Source organism: Oncorhynchus masou, chromosome 31 (assembly GCF_036934945.1).
Source record: "Oncorhynchus masou masou isolate Uvic2021 chromosome 31, UVic_Omas_1.1, whole genome shotgun sequence".
Taxonomy (NCBI): Eukaryota; Metazoa; Chordata; class Actinopteri; order Salmoniformes; family Salmonidae; genus Oncorhynchus; species Oncorhynchus masou.
Window position 1 is genome coordinate 67372572 of NC_088242.1, and position 22776 is coordinate 67395347.

Sequence of the window (22776 nt, forward strand, 5' to 3'; positions counted from 1 at the left end):
GAGAGGTGAGATGGACTCTACAGTGTGTTCTATTGTGTATTAGTAACAGTGAGAGGTGAGGTGGACTCTACAGTGTGTTCTATAGTGTATTAGTAACAGTGATAGGTCATATGGACTCAACAGTGTGTTCTACAGTGTATTAGTAACAGTGAGAGGTGAGGTGGACTATACAGTGTGTTCTATAGTGTATTAGTAACAGTGAGAGGTGAGGTTGGCTCTACAGTGTGTTCTATTGTGTATTAGTATCAGTGAGAGGTGAGGTGAATTCTAAAGTGTGTTCTACAGGGTATTAGTAACAGTGAGAGGTGAGGTGGACTCTACAGTGTGTACTATAGTGTATTAGTAACAGTAAGAGGTGAGGTGGACTCTACAGTGTGTTCTATAGTGTATTAGTAACAGTGAGAGGTGAGTTGGACTCTACAGTGTGTTCTACAGTGTATTAGTAACAGTGAGAGGTGAGGTGGACTCTACAGTGTGTTCTATAATGTATTAGTAACAGTGAGAGGTGAGGTGGGCTCTACAGTGTGTTCTATTGTGTATTAGTATCAGTGAGAGGTGAGGTGGACTCTACAGTGTGTTCTATAGTCTATTAGTAACAGTGAGAGGTGAGGTGGACTCTACAGTGTGTTATATAGTGTATTAGTAACAGTGAGAGGTGAGGTGGACTCTACAGTGTGTTCTACAGTGTATTAGCAACAGTGAGAGGTGAGGTGGGCTCTACAGTGTGTTCTATTGTGTATTAGTATCAGTGAGAGGTGAGGTGGATTATAAAGTGTGTTCTATAGTGTATTAGTAACAGTGAGAGGTGAGGTGGGCTCTACAGTGTGTTCTATTGTGTATTAGTAACAGTGAGAGGTAAGGTGCATTCTACAGTGTGTTCTACAGTGTATTAGTAACAGTGAGAGGTGAAGTGGACTCTACAGTGTGTTCTATAGTGTATTAGCAACAGTGAGAGGTGAGGTGGACTCTACAGTGTGTTCTATAGTGTATTAGTAATAGTGAGAGGTCAGATGGACTCTACAGTGTGTTCTATAGTGTATTAGTAACAGTGAGAGGTGAGGTGGACTCTACAGTGTGTTCTATAGTGTATTAGTAACAGTGAGAGTGAGTGAGTGGACTCTACAGTGTGTTCTATTGTGTATTAGTAACAGTGAGAGGTGAGGTGGACTCTACAGTGTGTTCTATAGTGTATTAGTAACAGTGATAGGTCATATGGACTCTACAGTGTGTTCTATAGTGTATTAGTAACAGTGAGAGGTGAGGTGGGCTCTACAGTGTGTTCTATTGTGTATTAGTATCAGTGAGAGGTGAGGTGGATTCTAAAGTGTGTTCTACAGTGTATTAGTAACAGTGAGAGGTGAGGTGGACTCTACAGTGTGTACTATAGTGTATTAGTAACAGTGAGAGGTGAGGTGGACTCTACAGTGTGTTCTATAGTGTATTAGTAACAGTGAGAGGTGAGTTGGACTCTACAGTGTGTTCTACAGTGTATTAGTAACAGTGAGAGGTGAGGTGGACTCTACAGTGTGTTCTATAGTGTATTAGTAACAGTGAGAGGTGAGGTTGGCTCTACAGTGTGTTCTATTGTGTATTAGTATCAGTGAGAGGTGAGGTGGATTCTAAAGTGTGTTCTACAGTGTATTAGTAACAGTGAGAGGTGAGGTGGACTCTACAGTGTGTTCTATAGTGTATTAGTAACAGTGAGAGGTGAGGTGGACTCTACAGTGTGTTCTATAGTGTATTAGTAACAGTGAGAGGTGAGTTGGACTCTACAGTGTGTTCTACAGTGTATTAGTAACAGTGAGAGGTGAGGTGGGCTCTACAGTGTGTTCTATTGTGTATTAGTAACAGTGAGAGGTAAGGTGCATTCTACAGTGTGTTCTACAGTGTATTAGTAACAGTGAGAGGTGAGGTGGACTCTACAGTGTGTTCTATAGTGTATTAGTAACAGTGAGAGGTGAGGTGGACTCTACAGTGTGTTCTATAGTGTATTAGTAACAGTGAGAGGTGAGGTGGGCTCTACAGTGTGTTCTATTGTGTATTAGTATCAGTGAGAGGTGAGGTGGACTCTACAGTTGGTTCTATAATGTATTAGTAACAGTGAGAGGTCATATGGACTCAACAGTGTGTTCTATTGTGTATTAGTAACAGTGAGAGGTGAGGTGAGATGGACTCTACAGTGTGTTCTATAGTGTATTAGTAACAGTGAGGTGAGGTGGGCTCTAGTGTGTTATATAGTGTATTAGTAACAGTGAGAGGTGAGATGGACTCTACAGTGTGTTCTATAGTGTATTAGTAACAGTGAGAGGTGAGATGGACTCTACAGTGTGTTCTATTGTGTATTAGTAACAGTGAGAGGTGAGGTGGACTCTACAGTGTGTTCTATAGTGTATTAGTAACAGTGATAGGTCATATGGACTCAACAGTGTGTTCTACAGTGTATTAGTAACAGTGAGAGGTGAGGTGGACTCTACAGTGTGTTCTATAGTGTATTAGTAACAGTGAGAGGTGAGGTGGGCTCTACAGTGTGTTCTATTGTGTATTAGTATCAGTGAGAGGTGAGGTGGATTCTAAAGTGTGTTCTACAGTGTATTAGTAACAGTGAGAGGTGAGGTGGACTCTACAGTGTGTTCTATAGTGTATTAGTAACAGTGAGAGGTGAGGTGGACTCTACAGTGTGTTCTATAGTGTATTAGTAACAGTGAGAGGTGAGTTGGACTCTACAGTGTGTTCTACAGTGTATTAGTAACAGTGAGAGGTGAGGTGGACTCTACAGTGTGTTCTATAGTGTATTAGTAACAGTGAGAGGTAAGGTGGACTCTACAGTGTGTTCTATAGTGTATTAGTAACAGTGATAGGTCATATGGACTCAACAGTGTGTTCTACAGTGTATTAGTAACAGTGAGAGGTGAGGTGGACTATACAGTGTGTTCTATAGTGTATTAGTAACAGTGAGAGGTGAGGTTGGCTCTACAGTGTGTTCTATTGTGTATTAGTATCAGTGAGAGGTGAGGTGAATTCTACAGTGTGTTCTATTGTGTATTAGTATCAGTGAGAGGTGAGGTGGATTATAAAGTGTGTTCTATAGTGTATTAGTAACAGTGAGAGGTGAGGTGGGCTCTACAGTGTGTTCTATTGTGTATTAGTAACAGTGAGAGGTAAGGTGCATTCTACAGTGTGTTCTACAGTGTATTAGTAACAGTGAGAGGTGAAGTGGACTCTACAGTGTGTTCTATAGTGTATTAGCAACAGTGAGAGGTGAGGTGGACTCTACAGTGTGTTCTATAGTGTATTAGTAATAGTGAGAGGTCAGATGGACTCTACAGTGTGTTCTATAGTGTATTAGTAACAGTGAGAGGTGAGGTGGACTCTACAGTGTGTTCTATAGTGTATTAGTAACAGTGAGAGGTGAGGTGGACTCTACAGTGTGTTCTATAGTGTATTAGTAACAGTGATAGGTCATATGGACTCGACAGTGTGTTCTACAGTGTATTAGTAACAGTGAGAGGTGAGGTTGGCTCTACAGTGTGTTCTATTGTGTATTAGTATCAGTGAGAGGTGAGGTGGATTCTAAAGTGTGTTCTACAGTGTATTAGTAACAGTGAGAGGTGAGGTGGACTCTACAGTGTGTACTATAGTGTATTAGTAACAGTGAGAGGTGAGGTGGACTCTACAGTGTGTTCTATAGTGTATTAGTAACAGTGAGAGGTGAGTTGGACTCTACAGTGTGTTCTACAGTGTATTAGTAACAGTGAGAGGTGAGGTGGACTCTACAGTGTGTTCTATAGTGTATTAGTAACAGTGAGAGGTGAGGTGGACTCTACAGTGTGTTCTACAGTGTATTAGTAACAGTGAGAGGTGAGGTGGATTCTAAAGTGTGTTCTATAGTGTATTAGTAACAGTGAGAGGTGAGGTGGGCTCTACAGTGTGTTCTATTGTGTATTAGTAGCAGTGAGAGGTGAGGTGGACTCTACAGTGTGTTCTGTAGTGCATTAGTAACAGTGAGAGGTCATATGGACTCAACAGTGTGTTCTATTGTGTATTAGTAACAGTGAGAGGTGAGGTGGATGGACTCTACAGTGTGTTCTATAGTGTATTAGTAACAGTGAGGTGAGGTGGGCTCTACAGTGTGTTCTATAGTGTATTAGTAACAGTGAGAGGTGAGATGGACTCTACAGTGTGTTCTATAGTGTATTAGTAACAGTGAGAGGTGAGATGGACTCTACAGTGTGTTCTATTGTGTATTAGTAACAGTGAGAGGTGAGGTGGACTCTACAGTGTGTTCTATAGTGTATTAGTAACAACAGTGACTCAACAGTGTGTTCTACAGTGTATTAGTAACAGTGAGAGGTGAGGTGGACTCTACAGTGTGTTCTATAGTGTATTAGTAACAGTGAGAGGTGAGGTTGGCTCTACAGTGTGTTCTATTGTGTATTAGTATCAGTGAGAGGTGAGGTGGATTCTAAAGTGTGTTCTACAGTGTATTAGTAACAGTGAGAGGTGAGGTGGACTCTACAGTGTGTACTATAGTGTATTAGTAACAGTGAGAGGTGAGTTGGACTCTACAGTGTGTTCTATAGTGTATTAGTAGCAGTGAGAGGTGAGTTGGACTCTACAGTGTGTTCTACAGTGTATTAGTAACAGTGAGAGGTGAGGTGGACTCTACAGTGTGTTCTATTGTGTATTAGTAACAGTGAGAGGTGAGGTGGACTCTACAGTGTGTTCTATAGTGTATTAGTAACAGTGATAGGTCATATGGACTCAACAGTGTGTTCTACAGTGTATTAGTAACAGTGAGAGGTGAGGTGGACTCTACAGTGTGTTCTATAGTGTATTAGTAACAGTGATAGGTCATATGGACTCAACAGTGTGTTCTACAGTGTATTAGTAACAGTGAGAGGTGAGGTGGACTCTACAGTGTGTTCTATAGTGTATTAGTAACAGTGAGAGGTGAGGTTGGCTCTACAGTGTGTTCTATTGTGTATTAGTATCAGTGAGAGGTGAGGTGGATTCTACAGTGTGTTCTATTGTGTATTAGTAACAGTGAGAGGTGAGGTGGATTATAAAGTGTGTTCTATAGTGTATTAGTAACAGTGAGAGGTGAGGTGGACTCTACAGTGTGTTCTATTGTGTATTAGTAACAGTGAGAGGTAAGGTGCATTCTACAGTGTGTTCTACAGTGTATTAGTAACAGTGAGAGGTGAGGTGGACTCTACAGTGTGTTCTATAGTGTATTAGCAACAGTGAGAGGTGAGGTGGACTCTACAGTGTGTTCTATAGTGTATTAGTAATAGTGAGAGGTCAGATGGACTCTACAGTGTGTTCTATAGTGTATTAGTAACAGTGAGAGGTGAGGTGGACTCTACAGTGTGTTCTATAGTGTATTAGTAACAGTGAGAGGTGAGGTGGACTCTACTGTGTGTTCTATAGTGTATTAGTAACAGTGATAGGTCATATGGACTCTACAGTGTGTTCTACAGTGTATTAGTAACAGTGAGAGGTGAGGTTGGCTCTACAGTGTGTTCTATTGTGTATTAGTATCAGTGAGAGGTGAGGTGGACTCTACAGTGTGTTCTATAGTGTATTAGTAACAGTGAGAGGTGAGGTGGGCTCTACAGTGTGTTCTATTGTGTATTAGTAGCAGTGAGAGGTGAGGTGGACTCTACAGTGTGTTCTGTAGTGTATTAGTAACAGTGAGAGGTCATATGGACTCAACAGTGTGTTCTATTGTGTATTAGTAACAGTGAGAGGTGAGGTGAGATGGACTCTACAGTGTGTTCTATAGTGTATTAGTAACAGTGTGAGGTGGGCTCTACTGTGTGTTATATAGTGTATTAGTAACAGTGAGAGGTGAGATGGACTCTACAGTGTGTTCTATAGTGTATTAGTAACAGTGAGAGGTGAGATGGACTCTACAGTGTGTTCTATTGTGTATTAGTAACAGTGAGAGGTGAGGTGGACTCTACAGTGTGTTCTATAGTGTATTAGTAACAGTGATAGGTCATATGGACTCAACAGTGTGTTCTACAGTGTATTAGTAACAGTGAGAGGTGAGGTGGACTCTACAGTGTGTTCTATAGTGTATTAGTAACAGTGAGAGGTGAGGTTGGCTCTACAGTGTGTTCTATTGTGTATTAGTATCAGTGAGAGGTGAGGTGGATTCTAAAGTGTGTTCTACAGTGTATTAGTAACAGTGAGAGGTGAGGTGGACTCTACAGTGTGTACTATAGTGTATTAGTAACAGTGAGAGGTGAGGTGGACTCTACAGTGTGTTCTATAGTGTATTAGTAACAGTGAGAGGTGAGTTGGACTCTACAGTGTGTTCTACAGTGTATTAGTAACAGTGAGAGGTGAGATGGACTCTACAGTGTGTTCTATTGTGTATTAGTAACAGTGAGAGGTGAGGTGGACTCTACAGTGTGTTCTATAGTGTATTAGTAACAGTGATAGGTCATATGGACTCAACAGTGTGTTCTACAGTGTATTAGTAACAGTGAGAGGTGAGGTGGACTCTACAGTGTGTTCTATAGTGTATTAGTAACAGTGAGAGGTGAGGTTGGCTCTACAGTGTGTTCTATTGTGTATTAGTATCAGTGAGAGGGGAGGTGAATTCTACAGTGTGTTCTATTGTGTATTAGTATCAGTGAGAGGTGAGGTGGATTATAAAGTGTGTTCTATAGTGTATTAGTAACAGTGAGAGGTGAGGTGGGCTCTACAGTGTGTTCTATTGTGTATTAGTAACAGTGAGAGGTAAGGTGCATTCTACAGTGTGTTCTACAGTGTATTAGTAACAGTGAGAGGTGAAGTGGACTCTACAGTGTGTTCTATAGTGTATTAGCAACAGTGAGAGGTGAGGTGGACTCTACAGTGTGTTCTATAGTGTATTAGTAATAGTGAGAGGTCAGATGGACTCTACAGTGTGTTCTATAGTGTATTAGTAACAGTGAGAGGTGAGGTGGACTCTACAGTGTGTTCTATAGTGTATTAGTAACAGTGAGAGGTGAGGTGGACTCTACAGTGTGTTCTATAGTGTATTAGTAACAGTGATAGGTCATATGGACTCGACAGTGTGTTCTACAGTGTATTAGTAACAGTGAGAGGTGAGGTTGGCTCTACAGTGTGTTCTATTGTGTATTAGTATCAGTGAGAGGTGAGGTGGATTCTAAAGTGTGTTCTACAGTGTATTAGTAACAGTGAGAGATGAGGTGGACTCTACAGTGTGTACTATAGTGTATTAGTAACAGTGAGAGGTGAGGTGGACTCTACAGTGTGTTCTATAGTGTATTAGTAACAGTGAGAGGTGAGTTGGACTCTACAGTGTGTTCTACAGTGTATTAGTAACAGTGAGAGGTGAGGTGGACTCTACAGTGTGTTCTATAGTGTATTAGTAACAGTGAGAGGTGAGGTTGGCTCTACAGTGTGTTCTATTGTGTATTAGTATCAGTGAGAGGTGAGGTGGATTCTAAAGTGTGTTCTACAGTGTATTAGTAACAGTGAGAGGTGAGGTGGACTCTACAGTGTGTACTATAGTGTATTAGTAACAGTGAGAGGTGAGGTGGACTCTACAGTGTGTTCTATAGTGTATTAGTAACAGTGAGAGGTGAGTTGGACTCTACAGTGTGTTCTACAGTGTATTAGTAACAGTGAGAGGTGAGGTGGGCTCTACAGTGTGTTCTATTGTGTATTACTCAGTGAGAGGTAAGGTGCATTCTACAGTGTGTTCTACAGTGTATTAGTAACAGTGAGAGGTGAGGTGGACTCTACAATGTGTTCTACAGTGTATTAGTAACAGTGAGAGGTGAGGTGGACTCTACAGTGTGTTCTATAATGTATTAGTAACAGTGAGAGGTGAGGTGGGCTCTACAGTGTGTTCTATTGTGTATTAGTATCAGTGAGAGGTGAGGTGGACTCTACAGTGTGTTCTGTAGTGCATTAGTAACAGTGAGAGGTCATATGGACTCAACAGTGTGTTCTATTGTGTATTAGTAACAGTGAGAGGAGGTGAGATGGACTCTACAGTGTGTTCTATAGTGTATTAGTAACAGTGAGGTGAGGTGGGCTCTACTGTGTGTTATATAGTGTATTAGTAACAGCGAGAGGTGAGATGGACTCTACAGTGTGTTCTATAGTGTATTAGTAACAGTGAGAGGTGAGATGGACTCTACAGTGTGTTCTATTGTGTATTAGTAACAGTGAGAGGTGAGGTGGACTCTACAGTGTGTTCTATAGTGTATTAGTAACAGTGATAGGTCATATGGACTCAACAGTGTGTTCTACAGTGTATTAGTAACAGTGAGAGGTGAGGTGGACTCTACAGTGTGTTCTATAGTGTATTAGTAACAGTGAGAGGTGAGGTTGGCTCTACAGTGTGTTCTATTGTGTATTAGTATCAGTGAGAGGTGAGGTGGATTCTACAGTGTGTTCTACAGTGTATTAGTAACAGTGAGAGGTGAGGTGGACTCTACAGTGTGTACTATAGTGTATTAGTAACAGTGAGAGGTGAGGTGGACTCTACAGTGTGTTCTATAGTGTATTAGTAGCAGTGAGAGGTGAGTTGGACTCTACAGTGTGTTCTACAGTGTATTAGTAACAGTGAGAGGTGAGATGGACTCTACAGTGTGTTCTATTGTGTATTAGTAACAGTGAGAGGTGAGGTGGACTCTACAGTGTGTTCTATAGTGTATTAGTAACAGTGATAGGTCATATGGACTCAACAGTGTGTTCTACAGTGTATTAGTAACAGTGAGAGGTGAGGTGGACTCTACAGTGTGTTCTATAGTGTATTAGTAACAGTGAGAGGTGAGGTTGGCTCTACAGTGTGTTCTATTGTGTATTAGTATCAGTGAGAGGGGAGGTGAATTCTACAGTGTGAGGTGAGGTGGATTATAAAGTGTGTTCTATAGTGTATTAGTAACAGTGAGAGGTGAGGTGGATTCTACAGTGTGTTCTATTGTGTATTAGTAACAGTGAGAGGTGAGGTGGGTACAGTGTGTTCTATTGTGTATTAGTAACAGTGAGAGGTAAGGTGTTCTACAGTACAGTGTATTAGTAACAGTGAGAGGTGAAGTGGACTCTACAGTGTGTTCTATAGTGTATTAGCAACAGTGAGAGGTGAGGTGGACTCTACAGTGTGTTCTATAGTGTATTAGTAATAGTGAGAGGTCAGATGGACTCTACAGTGTGTTCTATAGTGTATTAGTAACAGTGAGAGGTGAGGTGGACTCTACAGTGTGTTCTATAGTGTATTAGTAACAGTGAGAGGTGAGGTGGACTCTACAGTGTGTTCTATAGTGTATTAGTAACAGTGATAGGTCATATGGAACAGTGTGTTCTACAGTGTATTAGTAACAGTGAGAGGTGAGGTTGGCTCTACAGTGTGTTCTATTGTGTATTAGTATCAGTGAGAGGTGAGGTGGATTCTAAAGTGTGTTCTACAGTGTATTAGTAACAGTGAGAGGTGAGGTGGACTCTACAGTGTGTACTATAGTGTATTAGTAACAGTGAGAGGTGAGGTGGACTCTACAGTGTGTTCTACAGTGTATTAGTAACAGTGAGAGGTGAGGTGGACTCTACAGTGTGTTCTACAGTGTATTAGTAACAGTGAGAGGTGAGGTGGACTCTACAGTGTGTTCTATAGTGTATTAGTAACAGTGAGAGGTGAGGTTGGCTCTACAGTGTGTTCTATTGTGTATTAGTATCAGTGAGAGGTGAGGTGGACTCTAAAGTGTGTTCTACAGTGTATTAGTAACAGTGAGAGGTGAGGTGGACTCTACAGTGTGTACTATAGTGTATTAGTAACAGTGAGAGGTGAGGTGGACTCTACAGTGTGTTCTATAGTGTATTAGTAACAGTGAGAGGTGAGTTGGACTCTACAGTGTGTTCTACAGTGTATTAGTAACAGTGAGAGGTGAGGTGGGCTCTACAGTGTGTTCTATTGTGTATTAGTAACAGTGAGAGGTAAGGTGCATTCTACAGTGTGTTCTACAGTGTATTAGTAACAGTGAGAGGTGAGGTGGACTCTACAATGTGTTCTACAGTGTATTAGTAACAGTGAGAGGTGAGGTGGACTCTACAGTGTGTTCTATAATGTATTAGTAACAGTGAGAGGTGAGGTGGGCTCTACAGTGTGTTCTATTGTGTATTAGTATCAGTGAGAGGTGAGGTGGATTCTAAAGTGTGTTCTACAGTGTATTAGTAACAGTGAGAGGTGAGGTGGACTCTACAGTGTGTTCTATAGTGTATTAGTAACAGTGAGAGGTGAGGTGGGCTCTACAGTGTGTTCTATTGTGTATTAGTATCAGTGAGAGGTGAGGTGGATTCTAAAGTGTGTTCTACAGTGTATTAGTAACGGTGAGAGGTGAGGTGGACTCTACAGTGTGTTCTATAGTGTATTAGTAACAGTGAGAGGTAAGGTGGACTCTACAGTGTGTTCTATAGTGTTTTAGTAACAGTGAGAGGTGAGGTGGACTCTACAGTGTGTTCTATAGTGTATTAGTAACAGTGAGAGGTGAGGTGGACTCTACAGTGTGTTATATAGTGTATTAGTAACAGTGAGAGGTGAGGTGGACTCTACAGTGTGTTCTACAGTGTATTAGCAACAGTGAGAGGTGAGGTGGATTATAAAGTGTGTTCTATAGTGTATTAGTAACAGTGAGAGGTGAGGTGGGCTCTACAGTGTGTTCTATTGTGTATTAGTAACAGTGAGAGGTAAGGTGCATTCTACAGTGTGTTCTACAGTGTATTAGTAACAGTGAGAGGTGAAGTGGACTCTACAGTGTGTTCTATAGTGTATTAGCAACAGTGAGAGGTGAGGTGGACTCTACAGTGTGTTCTATAGTGTATTAGTAATAGTGAGAGGTCAGATGGACTCTACAGTGTGTTCTATAGTGTATTAGTAACAGTGAGAGGTGAGGTGGACTATACAGTGTGTTCTATAGTGTATTAGTAACAGTGAGAGGTGAGATGGACTCTACAGTGTGTTCTATTGTGTATTAGTAACAGTGAGTGGTGAGGTGGACTCTACAGTGTGTTCTATAGTGTATTAGTAACAGTGATAGGTCATATGGACTCGACAGTGTGTTCTACAGTGTATTAGTAACAGTGAGAGGTGAGGTGGACTCTACAGTGTGTTATATAGTGTATTAGTAACAGTGAGAGGTGAGGTGGACTCTACAGTGTGTTCTACAGTGTATTAGCAACAGTGAGAGGTGAGGTGGATTATAAAGTGTGTTCTATAGTGTATTAGTAACAGTGAGAGGTGAGGTGGGCTCTACAGTGTGTTCTATTGTGTATTAGTAACAGTGAGAGGTAAGGTGCATTCTACAGTGTGTTCTACAGTGTATTAGTAACAGTGAGAGGTGAAGTGGACTCTACAGTGTGTTCTATAGTGTATTAGCAACAGTGAGAGGTGAGGTGGACTCTAAAGTGTGTTCTATAGTGTATTAGTAATGTGAGAGGTCAGATGGACTCTACAGTGTGTTCTATAGTGTATTAGTAACAGTGAGAGGTGAGGTGGACTATACAGTGTGTTCTATAGTGTATTAGTAACAGTGAGAGGTGAGATGGACTCTACAGTGTGTTCTATTGTGTATTAGTAACAGTGAGTGGTGAGGTGGACTCTACAGTGTGTTCTATAGTGTATTAGTAACAGTGATAGGTCATATGGACTCGACAGTGTGTTCTACAGTGTATTAGTAACAGTGAGAGGTGAGGTGGACTCTACAGTGTGTTCTATAGTGTATTAGTAACAGTGAGAGGTGAGGTTGGCTCTACAGTGTGTTCTATTGTGTATTAGTATCAGTGAGAGGTGAGGTGGATTCTAAAGTGTGTTCTACAGTGTATTAGTAACAGTGAGAGGTGAGGTGGACTCTACAGTGTGTACTATAGTGTATTAGTAACAGTGAGAGGTGAGGTGGACTCTACAGTGTGTTCTATAGTGTATTAGTAACAGTGAGAGGTGAGTTGGACTCTACAGTGTGTTCTACAGTGTATTAGTAACAGTGAGAGGTGAGGTGGACTCTACAGTGTGTTCTATAGTGTATTAGTAACAGTGAGAGGTGAGGTTGGCTCTACAGTGTGTTCTATAGTGTATTAGTAACAGTGAGAGGTGAGTTGGACTCTACAGTGTGTTCTACAGTGTATTAGTAACAGTGAGAGGTGAGGTGGGCTCTACAGTGTGTTCTATTGTGTATTAGTAACAGTGAGAGGTAAGGTGCATTCTACAGTGTGTTCTACAGTGTATTAGTAACAGTGAGAGGTGAGGTGGACTCTACAGTGTGTTCTATAGTGTATTAGTAACAGTGAGAGGTAAGGTGGACTCTACAGTGTGTTCTATAGTGTATTAGTAACAGTGAGAGGTGAGATGGACTCTACAGTGTGTTCTATAGTGTATTAGTAACAGTGAGAGTTGAGGTGGACTCTACAGTGTGTTATATAGTGTATTAGTAACAGTGAGAGTTGAGGTGGATTCTACAGTGTGTTCTATAGTGTATTAGCAACAGTGAGAGGTGAGGTGGGCTCTACAGTGTGTTCTATTGTGTATTAGTATCAGTGAGAGGTGAGGTGGATTATAAAGTGTGTTCTATAGTGTATTAGTAACAGTGAGAGGTGAGGTGGGCTCTACAGTGTGTTCTATTGTGTATTAGTAACAGTGAGAGGTAAGGTGCATTCTACAGTGTGTTCTACAGTGTATTAGTAACAGTGAGAGGTGAAGTGGACTCTACAGTGTGTTCTATAGTGTATTAGCAACAGTGAGAGGTGAGGTGGACTCTACAGTGTGTTCTATAGTGTATTAGTAATAGTGAGAGGTCAGATGGACTCTACATTGTGTTCTATAGTGTATTAGTAACAGTGAGAGGTGAGGGGGACTCTACAGTGTGTTTTGCAGTGTATTAGTAACAGTGATAGGTGAAGTGGACTATACAGTGTGTTCTATAGTGTATTAGTAACAGTGAGAGTTGAGGTGGGCTCTACAGTGTGTCTATTGTGTATTAGTAACAGTGAGAGGTGAGGTGGACTCTACAGTGTGTTCTACAGTGTATTAGTAACAGTGAGAGGTGAGGTGGACTCTACAGTGTGTTCTACAGTGTATTAGTAACAGTGAGAGGTGGACTCTACAGTGTGTTCTACAGTGTATTAGTAACAGTGAGCGGTGAGGTGGACTCTACAGTGTGTTCTATCGTGTATTAGTAACAGTGAGAGGTGAGGTGGACTCTACAGTGTGTTCTATAGTGTATTAGTGAGAGGTGAGATGGTGTGACAGGGAGAGAGAGACCCTTTCACTCAACCATATTACTTTATCCACTCTCACACTGAAAATCAGATTACACACACACACACACACACACACACACACACACACACACACACACACACACACACACACACACACACACACACACACACACACACACACACACACACACACACACACACACACACACACACAAAATTAAAAAATCACAGAAACCCATATAAGCGCACTCCTGACTCGTTAGCTGAGTGTGCCTCTGCCTGAGGATAGTCTACTGTGCACTTCACACCCTCCACTTAATCCTGGACTGATTCCAACTATACCACTTACACAGGAGAGCTCCCAGAGGTAGCTGCAGTATGTGTGTGTGTCGGTGTGTGTGCGACTTTACCCCACTAGTAAAGGTAATCCATTCAGTTCTTTCTGAGGCACTCGGGAACATGGAGGAAGAGGGAGAAGAAGAGGAGTGGAAGAGAGGGATACATGTAGAGGGGGGGAAGATGAGTGATAGAAATTGGAACAGGAGGAGAAAAAGAGTAGACAAATTGAAATATTGCGAAGGAGGATGTAGAGAGGAACTAGGGAGGGATAGACAGATGGACAGAGAACATCTCCTGGCTCGACATGTCAACTGTTCGTTGATCAGGAGGAAAGCCATAGTCTATTTTTGCTATTTTGTGATTGATTACTGCATTATTAGGTTTGGAGCTTGCAAGAAAGGCATTTCACTTTGCTTGTGCACATGACAGCTTGAAATGTGGGGTACTGCATCAATAAAGTACTTTGACTTCTAAACGGTTAATCAGAAATATGTATGAAAATATAGAGCCAAATGTAACATTTTAGCTTCACTGTCCAAATACACACGTAGAGGAGGATATGTCTGCTTGGAATGGAGGAGCAGAAAACACACTCAGACTTCCGGCAAGGTGCCCACAAGGGGTTGCTATAGTAACCAGCATGGAGAGCTGGCACGTGCAGTAGTGCAAAGTGTGTGTGTGTGTGTGTGCAGGTAAAGTTGTAGCTGATAAAGACTAATGGTAAAGCTGAGAGACGAATAAAGAAGAGGGAGGGGAGGAGGTAAAAAAAGAATTAGAGACAGAAAAAAGTGGAATAGAACAAACAGTGAAGGAGTCAATGAGAAAAAAGACAGGAGGAAAAAGAAAGATGGAGAGAATTGAGAGAAAGATACTCATTTCTGTCTCCCTGAACACCATGTGTGAGGAACAGATGGGGTATTCAACTGACAGCTCTTCCTAGGATTACACCACCACAGGGGCTAGACACACACACACACACACACACACACACACACACACACACACACACACACACACACACACACACACACACACACACACACACACACACACACACACACACACACACACACACCACAGGGGCTAGACACACACAGAGAGAGAGAGAGAGAGAGAAAGAGAGAGTAAGAGCTATAGAGAGCGAGAGAGAGACAATGTGGTGTTGACCAAAGACAGTCGCGTTGACTCACAGAGAATTAGTCATACTGTGTGACTCAGTGATAGGTGTATAGAACTCCTCGCATCAACCCACACTCAGAACACCTACAGAGGGGCTCACAGACAGGCTACGATTTAAAGACGTATCTTTCCCTTTCAAGACAATCCAATACGTATTGATATAGATACTTGGGCTCCGATATGATACAGGAACAATACGCTTTAGAATTAAACGATTTGGTGTGATTAGAGGAACGAATCAACACGTTTCGGTTTGATGTGATGCACTAACATTTGTTGCATAAACACATTCATTTTCCATTCTAAATTCAAATCCGCTGCTGAAGGAGCTGAAGAGCTCGACCTCTGAGCTGGATCTGTCTGAGCTGACTTCTATATGTGTGTGTGTGGGTTTGTAAATCTGTACAGTATGCCTATATTGTATGTAAGCACCAGAGGGAGACTGGGCGTCTACCACCCTACTATCAGATTAGGGGGAGGAATGTGTACTTTTTCACCCCCCACTTTTGATCTGAAACCACCACAACCCACTAATTAACTTGTCATTTTTGTAGATGAAAAGTGTTGTAAAAATGAGCTATGACATGAATAGCCAATGAATGTTTAGCACAACTTTGGATTTCATCCCTGTATGAAAATGGTTTTGAACATGACAGTGATTGCTGTTTTCGTTGTGAAATAATCAACAATCAACCCAAACATCTTCACTGAATGTTAAAATAAAAACTACACAGCAAGTTGGCCAGTGTTGATTTTTCAGTATAACATTTCTAGTGTTGATTCAGGTGTTAAATTAACTCCGTAATCACTGGTGTAACAGAACCCCAGTGTTGGTGTTAATAACCAGTGTTAAACCCAAACCATGCCCACAATTGTCACATTTCCCAGAATGCTCTATTGCAGGTTGATATTTAGAATTGTTTGTTTCATTACATGATATATGTTTTTTCATGAACATTGATTCTGTTATTAATTTTATCCTACTCATATGTAAGTAATATACCATTTGCTAAACTAATACAATTTGTTACTTGGATTTATTTATTGCACCCGTTACTGAAATGGTTTAAATGCTTTATGTAGTCTCATAGTCTACCCAACCTAACAGTCCATCTGAATGCAAGTTGCTGGTGACAATAATTTGTGTGTTGAATATCCCCACTCGGGCTCACTTTGCAAGCCTGATGTTGCCTGTAAAACCATGAGTTTCAGGCCACTGTAATAGGATAAAACTAGTGATGTTATGTTTTTCAGCAGCTAACTTTGAAACAGTGTCCTAATGCCTGTATCACTTTAACAGAGGTACGTCGGAAGCTTAGCTTGATCACTTGCTTTTTCACTTGCTAAATGCGAGATCTCACTGATTTTGCTGTGGTTCCGGTGCTTTCTTTGATTAAGCTGCTTTCAAACACCAACCTAAGTATAATTAGGATTATGTACATGTAATTTCACCTGACCAATAGTTTTGCAGGCAGAGTAGGGAAATATGGAACATTCAGTGATGTGATGGAATAAGGTGGAATCCCATTGAAAGCACACCATTTTTTAAATGTGAAACCACACTTTCTGCACTGTTCTTCAAATAAGTTGTTTTATTTGAACTGAACAAAAATCTACGGGATACCGTAGATACCGTAACAAAACTAGAAATGCAACATGTAAAGTGTTGCTCCCATGTTTCATACGCAAAAGAAAAGCTTATTTCTTTCATATTTTGGGTACATATTTGCTTACATCCCAATTAGCGAGCATTTATCCATTCCTTCTCCATTACACAGGTGCACCTTGTGCTGGGGACAAAGAAGGCCATTCTAAAATGTGGATTTTTTTCACACAATATAATGCCACAGATATCTCAAGTTTTGAGTGAGCATGTAATTGGCATGCTGACTGCAGGAATGAGAATTTACCATAAGCTGCCACCAAGAATTTGGCATTACGTCCAACCAGCCTCACAACCGCAGACAACATGTATGGCATCATGTGGGCGAGCGGTTTTCTGATGTCAAGATTAGGAGCTGAGTGCCCCATGGTGGCTGTGTGATTATGGTATGAACAGGCATAAGCTACAGACAATGAACACAATTGGATTTATTGAAGGCAATTTGAATGAACAGAGATACCATGACGAGATCCTGAGGCCCATTGTTGTGCCATTTATCTTCCGCCATCAACTGTTTCAGCATGATAATGCACTACCCCATGTCACAAGGTCTGCACAAGGCCTGCAGTTTGTCTATGGTCGGCACACAGAAATGTCACCCATTGAGCAAGTTCAGGAGGCTCTGGATTGAAGTGTACACCAGCGTGTTCCAGATTCGGGCCTAATGAATTTATTTCAATTAACAGATTTCCTTATATCAACTGTAACTCAGTAAAATCTTTGAAATTGTTGCATGTTTTTGATAGCAAACTTGAAGGTGAAAAAGGGAAGCATGATGTAAGATGCAAACCTGGTAATCCAACTGATTGTAGTCTATTAAAGCAAACAACTTACTGCTGGCCATGAAGCTTTGATAAAATCAGTAGAGAAAAAAACTCCTCTGTTAATCACGTTACTGTTTATTGCTGACCAGCAGATGTCACTAATGTGTATTGTGAACAGATAATGACGCACAGTGTAATGAACCCATTTTCAACACAATTGGCTGGAAAGCTTCAAAGTTCAGAAAACGGTGTTTCCTCAATCACTAGGTAAAGCTAGGCACTCAAAATAAGGCCTTATGAAATACATATTGTGTTGAAGAATTACAGTTTAATGATGACATATTCACTTGGGATCTCACTTGGTGAAGGACACAGAACTGGAAATAGATGAAAGCAATAATGGATGAATGTTTCTGTCCCTAACAAATACAGTCACAGGTGGTAACTCTGATAATTTAACACTGAAAATTGTGTGGACCCGTAAAGACACTGGGCCAGTGTTAAATGTAACACACAGTGTTTTTTTTAATTTGACCTTTATTTATACAGGTTTTTTCTCATTGAGATAACATCTCTTTTCCAAGAGAGACCTGGTCCAATAGCAGCAGAGGGAACAACGTTTCTGACAAAACAACTTACATACACTAACATAACATTAAACTAAACTATAAACACACATACAGTACAACAATTACATTGTACATTAAAAACACAAACGCCTGGACTAAAAACAGCAGTCCTAAAGACAATTACACTCTTCTATGATATATACATCCATCAAGTGTTTAAACTCCACCAACGAAACGAGATCATCACATTTTAAAATGTTCAGGAGAGAATTCCAGGACCACAGTGCTATGTAACTAAAACTATTTCTACCATGTCCTGTTCTAATTTTTGGTACTGTTAGAAGCAAATCAGAATGGGACCGTAATTGATATTTATTTACTGACCTGACTAAAAAAGAACAGAGATAAAATGGCATTTTACCCAATATGGCCTTATAAATCAGTGTATACCAGTGTTTAAGCCTATGCAAGGTCAATAATGACCAGCCAACAGCACTGTAGAGATCACAATGATGTGTTAGATGTTTCTGATTTGTAATGAACCTGAGGGCTGCATGATACACTGAATCAAGTGCTCTCAGGGTAGTGGCTGAGGCCTGCATATATATAATCACTAACATCTAAAACCGACAGCAATGTACATCGTACCAGCTCCTTCCTGGCCTCAAAAGAAAAACAAGCCTTATGCCGGTGATAAAATCCTATTTTCAGCTTGAGCTTCCTTATCAAGTTCTCTACATGCACGGTGAAGCTCAGCTTATCAGTGTTGATTTAACACTGGAGAATTTGCTGTGTACCAAAACTATTGCTGATGGTGAACCTGAACAATCAAAATAAAATCCAATGTAGAGCTAAGCCCTGATTAGTGGCTAGGTTATAGCCAGATGAGAGGTGTGTCTCCCGTAGTATGCTTACCGTTTTCCCGGTAAAACACCATTTTCAGAAGCGCATTTGAAAACAATAACCTAGCAAATTACATTGGTTGTCCCTCAACTAATAAAGCATAATATTGCGCAAGCCTTTTTACAAGCATTTGAAAGCTGAAGGCGATTGCAGATGTGCAAGATCAGGAATAGGCCTTGGTCATCTCCTTGATCAGTGTGCGAAGCTGCGCAGTTTGACTAGGCTACTGATATTCCCGGGGGTTGCTCAGCATGCATCAGTTGTCTCAAAAGATGAGAGGTATTTTCGGAAGGTAAAAAGAAAGTAAAATGCTAATGGTTTAATCAGTTTCTGACAGATGCGTGCTACATTTGGATCGGTTAGGGGTCCCATGGACCCACCCACTCATATCTTAAACATTTGATCAGGGGACTGATGGGAATCGGTGAATGTTACAACCCTAGAAGATAGTAGCAGGGCTTTGGATGCAGCCGTGATGGTGATTCGGACAGCCTGCTTTAGTAAGAAGGTATAAAGTTGAGTTTTGTGAAAATTGCATTTGTCACTCCAGGCTGATGGGCACGGACATTCATATTGGAATGCAGCCCTGGAGCAGGTACTCCATATGTGGGCCCAGAGACACCCGCACTGGAAAGTACACGATCGGCAAGGAACTCCACATATGGACATTGAACCGTGACCATGCCAAGTTTCTCACCTGCATCCAATCTTTATTGGCCACAAGGCCGCCTCACTCACTTGAATCCAATTGCTTCATCAACCACCGTCAAAGTATTTAAACAGTAACCATCTTCACGCCTTTGTACTGGCTGACAAACAGGCAGTAGTTGAGAAGCCATTAAACTGCCACAGCGAGTCACCTGCTACACACGCTGCACAATGGCGGGCCAGGTCAACTTTGGTCTACGACTGGGTGGCTGGCCTATCCATCAACTGCACCCTCCAGGCTACCTTCACAATGGTGGGCTTATGGCCGGGGTTTGCCCTGCCAGCAGGCTCAGCGCAGACACAGTTGACAACTGGGGGCTGACCCTGCTGTTATGGGGGAGGGGGCAGGGTCAGCCCCCAGTTGTGCCCCGACTACCATCCATGCCAAAAACCTTATACCAAACTCCATCAACTACTGCCCCTTCTGACATGTTTGTTTACCTTTGGCTCCCCGTAGGACGAAGCCGAATCCTTCGTTTTCTTTCTTCTGCAGCATAGCACTCTTCTCCTCTATGATGTAATCACTGGAGAGCAGAGAGGAGAGGGACAGCAGGTAAGAGTCTCTGAGAGAAGAGACAGGAGCGAATGAAGGAGAGAGCAGAGAGCCAGGGATGGTAGATAAAAGGATGGGAGAAGATGGAGATGGACAATGAGAAATAGGGGAGGAGGGGGTGGCGACGAGGGTGTAGTAAAATCTTAAACATTGTTGCATGTTGTGTTTACTTTTGTATAGTGTATAAAAATCTCATTACTAATGAGTGTTGTCACGTGTGTGTGTGTGTGTGTGTGTGTGTGTGTGTGTGTGTGTGTGTGTGTGTGTGTGTGTGTGTTTGTGTGTGTGTGTCAATTCACACCACACAATTCAATGTTCAAACACAACAACATCTATTCCCGGCGACATTCTAGCACTCTGTTACCACACAGTAAAAGCACCATCATGTCCCAATCTCAGCAACACCAATATTCTGTTGACTGACCGTCAGATCCCACTGCTGACACCAGACAGCCCATACAGTTAGTGAATTGAACACTAGACACACTGGCATGGGAGACCTGGAGTTCAGTCGTGTGTTAGCTGTTAGTTATGCCAACTGCCCAGCCACTTACCCCGGGTAGACAGAGCCCCTGCTGACGGGGCATGGAGACCCCTGAAAAACCCTCCTGTGTCAGGGATTAGAGGTTTCAGAGATACAATTTAACTAGAGGACTTGCTTAATATACAGTGTGCAAAGCTGTCATCAAGGCAAAGGGAGGCTACTTTGAAGAATCTAAAATATACTTTGATTTAACACTTTTTTGGTTACTACATGACTCCATATGTGTTATTTCATAGTTTTGATGTCTTCACTATTATTATACAATGTAGAACATAGTAAACACTTGAACATAGTAAACACTTGAATGCGTAGATGTGTCCATACCTTTGACTTGTACTGTATTGTGTGTGTGTGTGTGTGTGTGTGTTTGTGTGTATATGTGTGTGTGTATATATATAGGGGGTTTACAAATACAGTTCAACATCTTTCTCTCCTCCCCCTCCTCTTAGCCTACATCCTTTATATCCAACCAGTTCATAGCTACAGAATAGCTTTGTTTCTGTTCAACCAATCATGCTCTGAATCGCGCTAATGTTGCATTCACAATTCTAATCTATGAACTCCTGTTTAGATACAGTACTACTCAGGTATTTAAAAAAATATTCCTTACATTCATATTCAGATTAGCATCCTATGTAGGACATTCATGTTCCATAATGTAATTACAGTCTAACACATAATAATGTTCCATAAAGTAGCCTTTCACAGTATAATGCTAAAGACTTCCATTCAAGAGCTTTGACATTCTATCCAATTCAGAGCCACCTCTGCTGCCTTAGCTCTCACACACTCTTCATGATTCATTCTGTACCCATTGTACGTAGTGAGTCATATTGGGGCGGTATGCTAATTGGAGTGGGTCTAGGCAGGGTAAGGTGGAGGTGACATGATCCTTAACTAGCTGGTGAAATCTCTCTCTCTCTCTCTCTCTCTCTCTCTCTCTCTCTCTCGAAAGCTGAGGGGAAACAACACTCTGATACCAAGCATCTCTCTGCCAAGCTGACTCTGACATTTAGAGTGAATTTACATCAGAACACAGTCCTATAGCATATAGTGTTCTGCTGTCCTCACTCCCAGCCTGCACATCTGATTTACCTGAGAGTGAGCACTTTATTACTGATTGATGTCACAGGCAGTACAATTCAGAGAGAGGGGGACAAAGGACGAGAGGGAGAGAGACACTCACCCACACACGCATACACAAAGGGAATGTTTCAATAATCCAAGTTTTATATGAGGCCTGGGTTGAGAGTGGGACTCATGCAAGCAGAATGCACTGACACTGTCTCACCCCTAGATGACAGCAGCATCACATCACATAGTGTGTGTGTGGTGTGTGTGTCTTACCTGTATGAGGAGAGGTTGTCATAGGATCCCACAGTGTAGTGTCTGAACAGTCTCTTTGTGCGGTCCTCTCTTGTCTCTGCAAAACAAAGCAATACACTGTCAGTGTATGTGTGTGGTCTTGCTTGGGCCCTGTCACTGCTTGAGTGCATTTATAATACCCCCCCCCCACACACACACATACTGCTACCCTGCTAGAGTTCTTGATTGTGTGTGTGTGTTGTCAGACTATCTTGTGAGTTAATTACATTTTGTTTCTTGACATTCCCTCCACCCTGTCTGTCTGTCTGAGTCAGTGACAGCTGCCAGCTTTGTCCACCACAAGTTTCTCAACGCCAAATCACAGAAATACCAAACAAACCTCTCTCTGTCTCCACACGCCAAGCTCCATCACCTCCACTCTTCTCTATCACTCTATCCATCTCTCTCTATCCCCCTCTTGACCCTTTCTCCACATATATCCCCATTACCCCTCTTGTCATTCTCTTCCTGATTCCAGTCTACGCCCCTCCATCATTCTCTATACCCCTTTCAAACCTTCTCTCCTTCACTCTGCATCAATCTTTCTACCTCTCTATCCCCCTTTTTATCCCCCTCTATCCACTCCCACTCTCTAGTCCTCTCTCTCCACTCACACTCTCTATTCCTCTCTCTCCACTCCCACTCTCTAGTCCTCTCTCTCCACTCACACTCTCTATTCCTCTCTCTCCACTCCCACTCTCTATTCCTCTCTCCACTCCCACTCTCTATTCCTCTCTCTCCACTCCCACTCTGTATTCCTCTCTCTCCACTCCCACTCTCTATTCCTCTCTCTCCACTCCCACTCTCTATCCACCTCTCTCCACTCCCACTCTCTATTCCTCTCTCTCCACTCCCACTCTCTATCCACCTCTCTCCACTCCCACTCTCGATCCACCTTTCTCCACTCCCACTTTCTATCCACCTCTCTCCACTCCCACTCTCTATCCCTCTCTCTC

The 22776-nt window shown here is 41.9% G+C and overlaps 1 protein-coding gene across 1 annotated transcript in view; it reads right to left on the reverse strand.

The window, feature by feature from the left end:
• Positions 1-22776, reverse strand: part of shank3a (SH3 and multiple ankyrin repeat domains 3a) — a 304109-nt gene that overhangs the window by 27894 nt on the left and 253439 nt on the right. The window contains exons 14-15 of the mRNA XM_064951735.1: positions 21803-21878; positions 19800-19882 (exon numbers count right to left, since the gene is read on the reverse strand). Of these exons, the coding sequence (XP_064807807.1) occupies positions 19800-19882; positions 21803-21878 (159 nt within the window). The remainder of the gene's footprint in view (positions 1-19799; positions 19883-21802; positions 21879-22776) is intronic.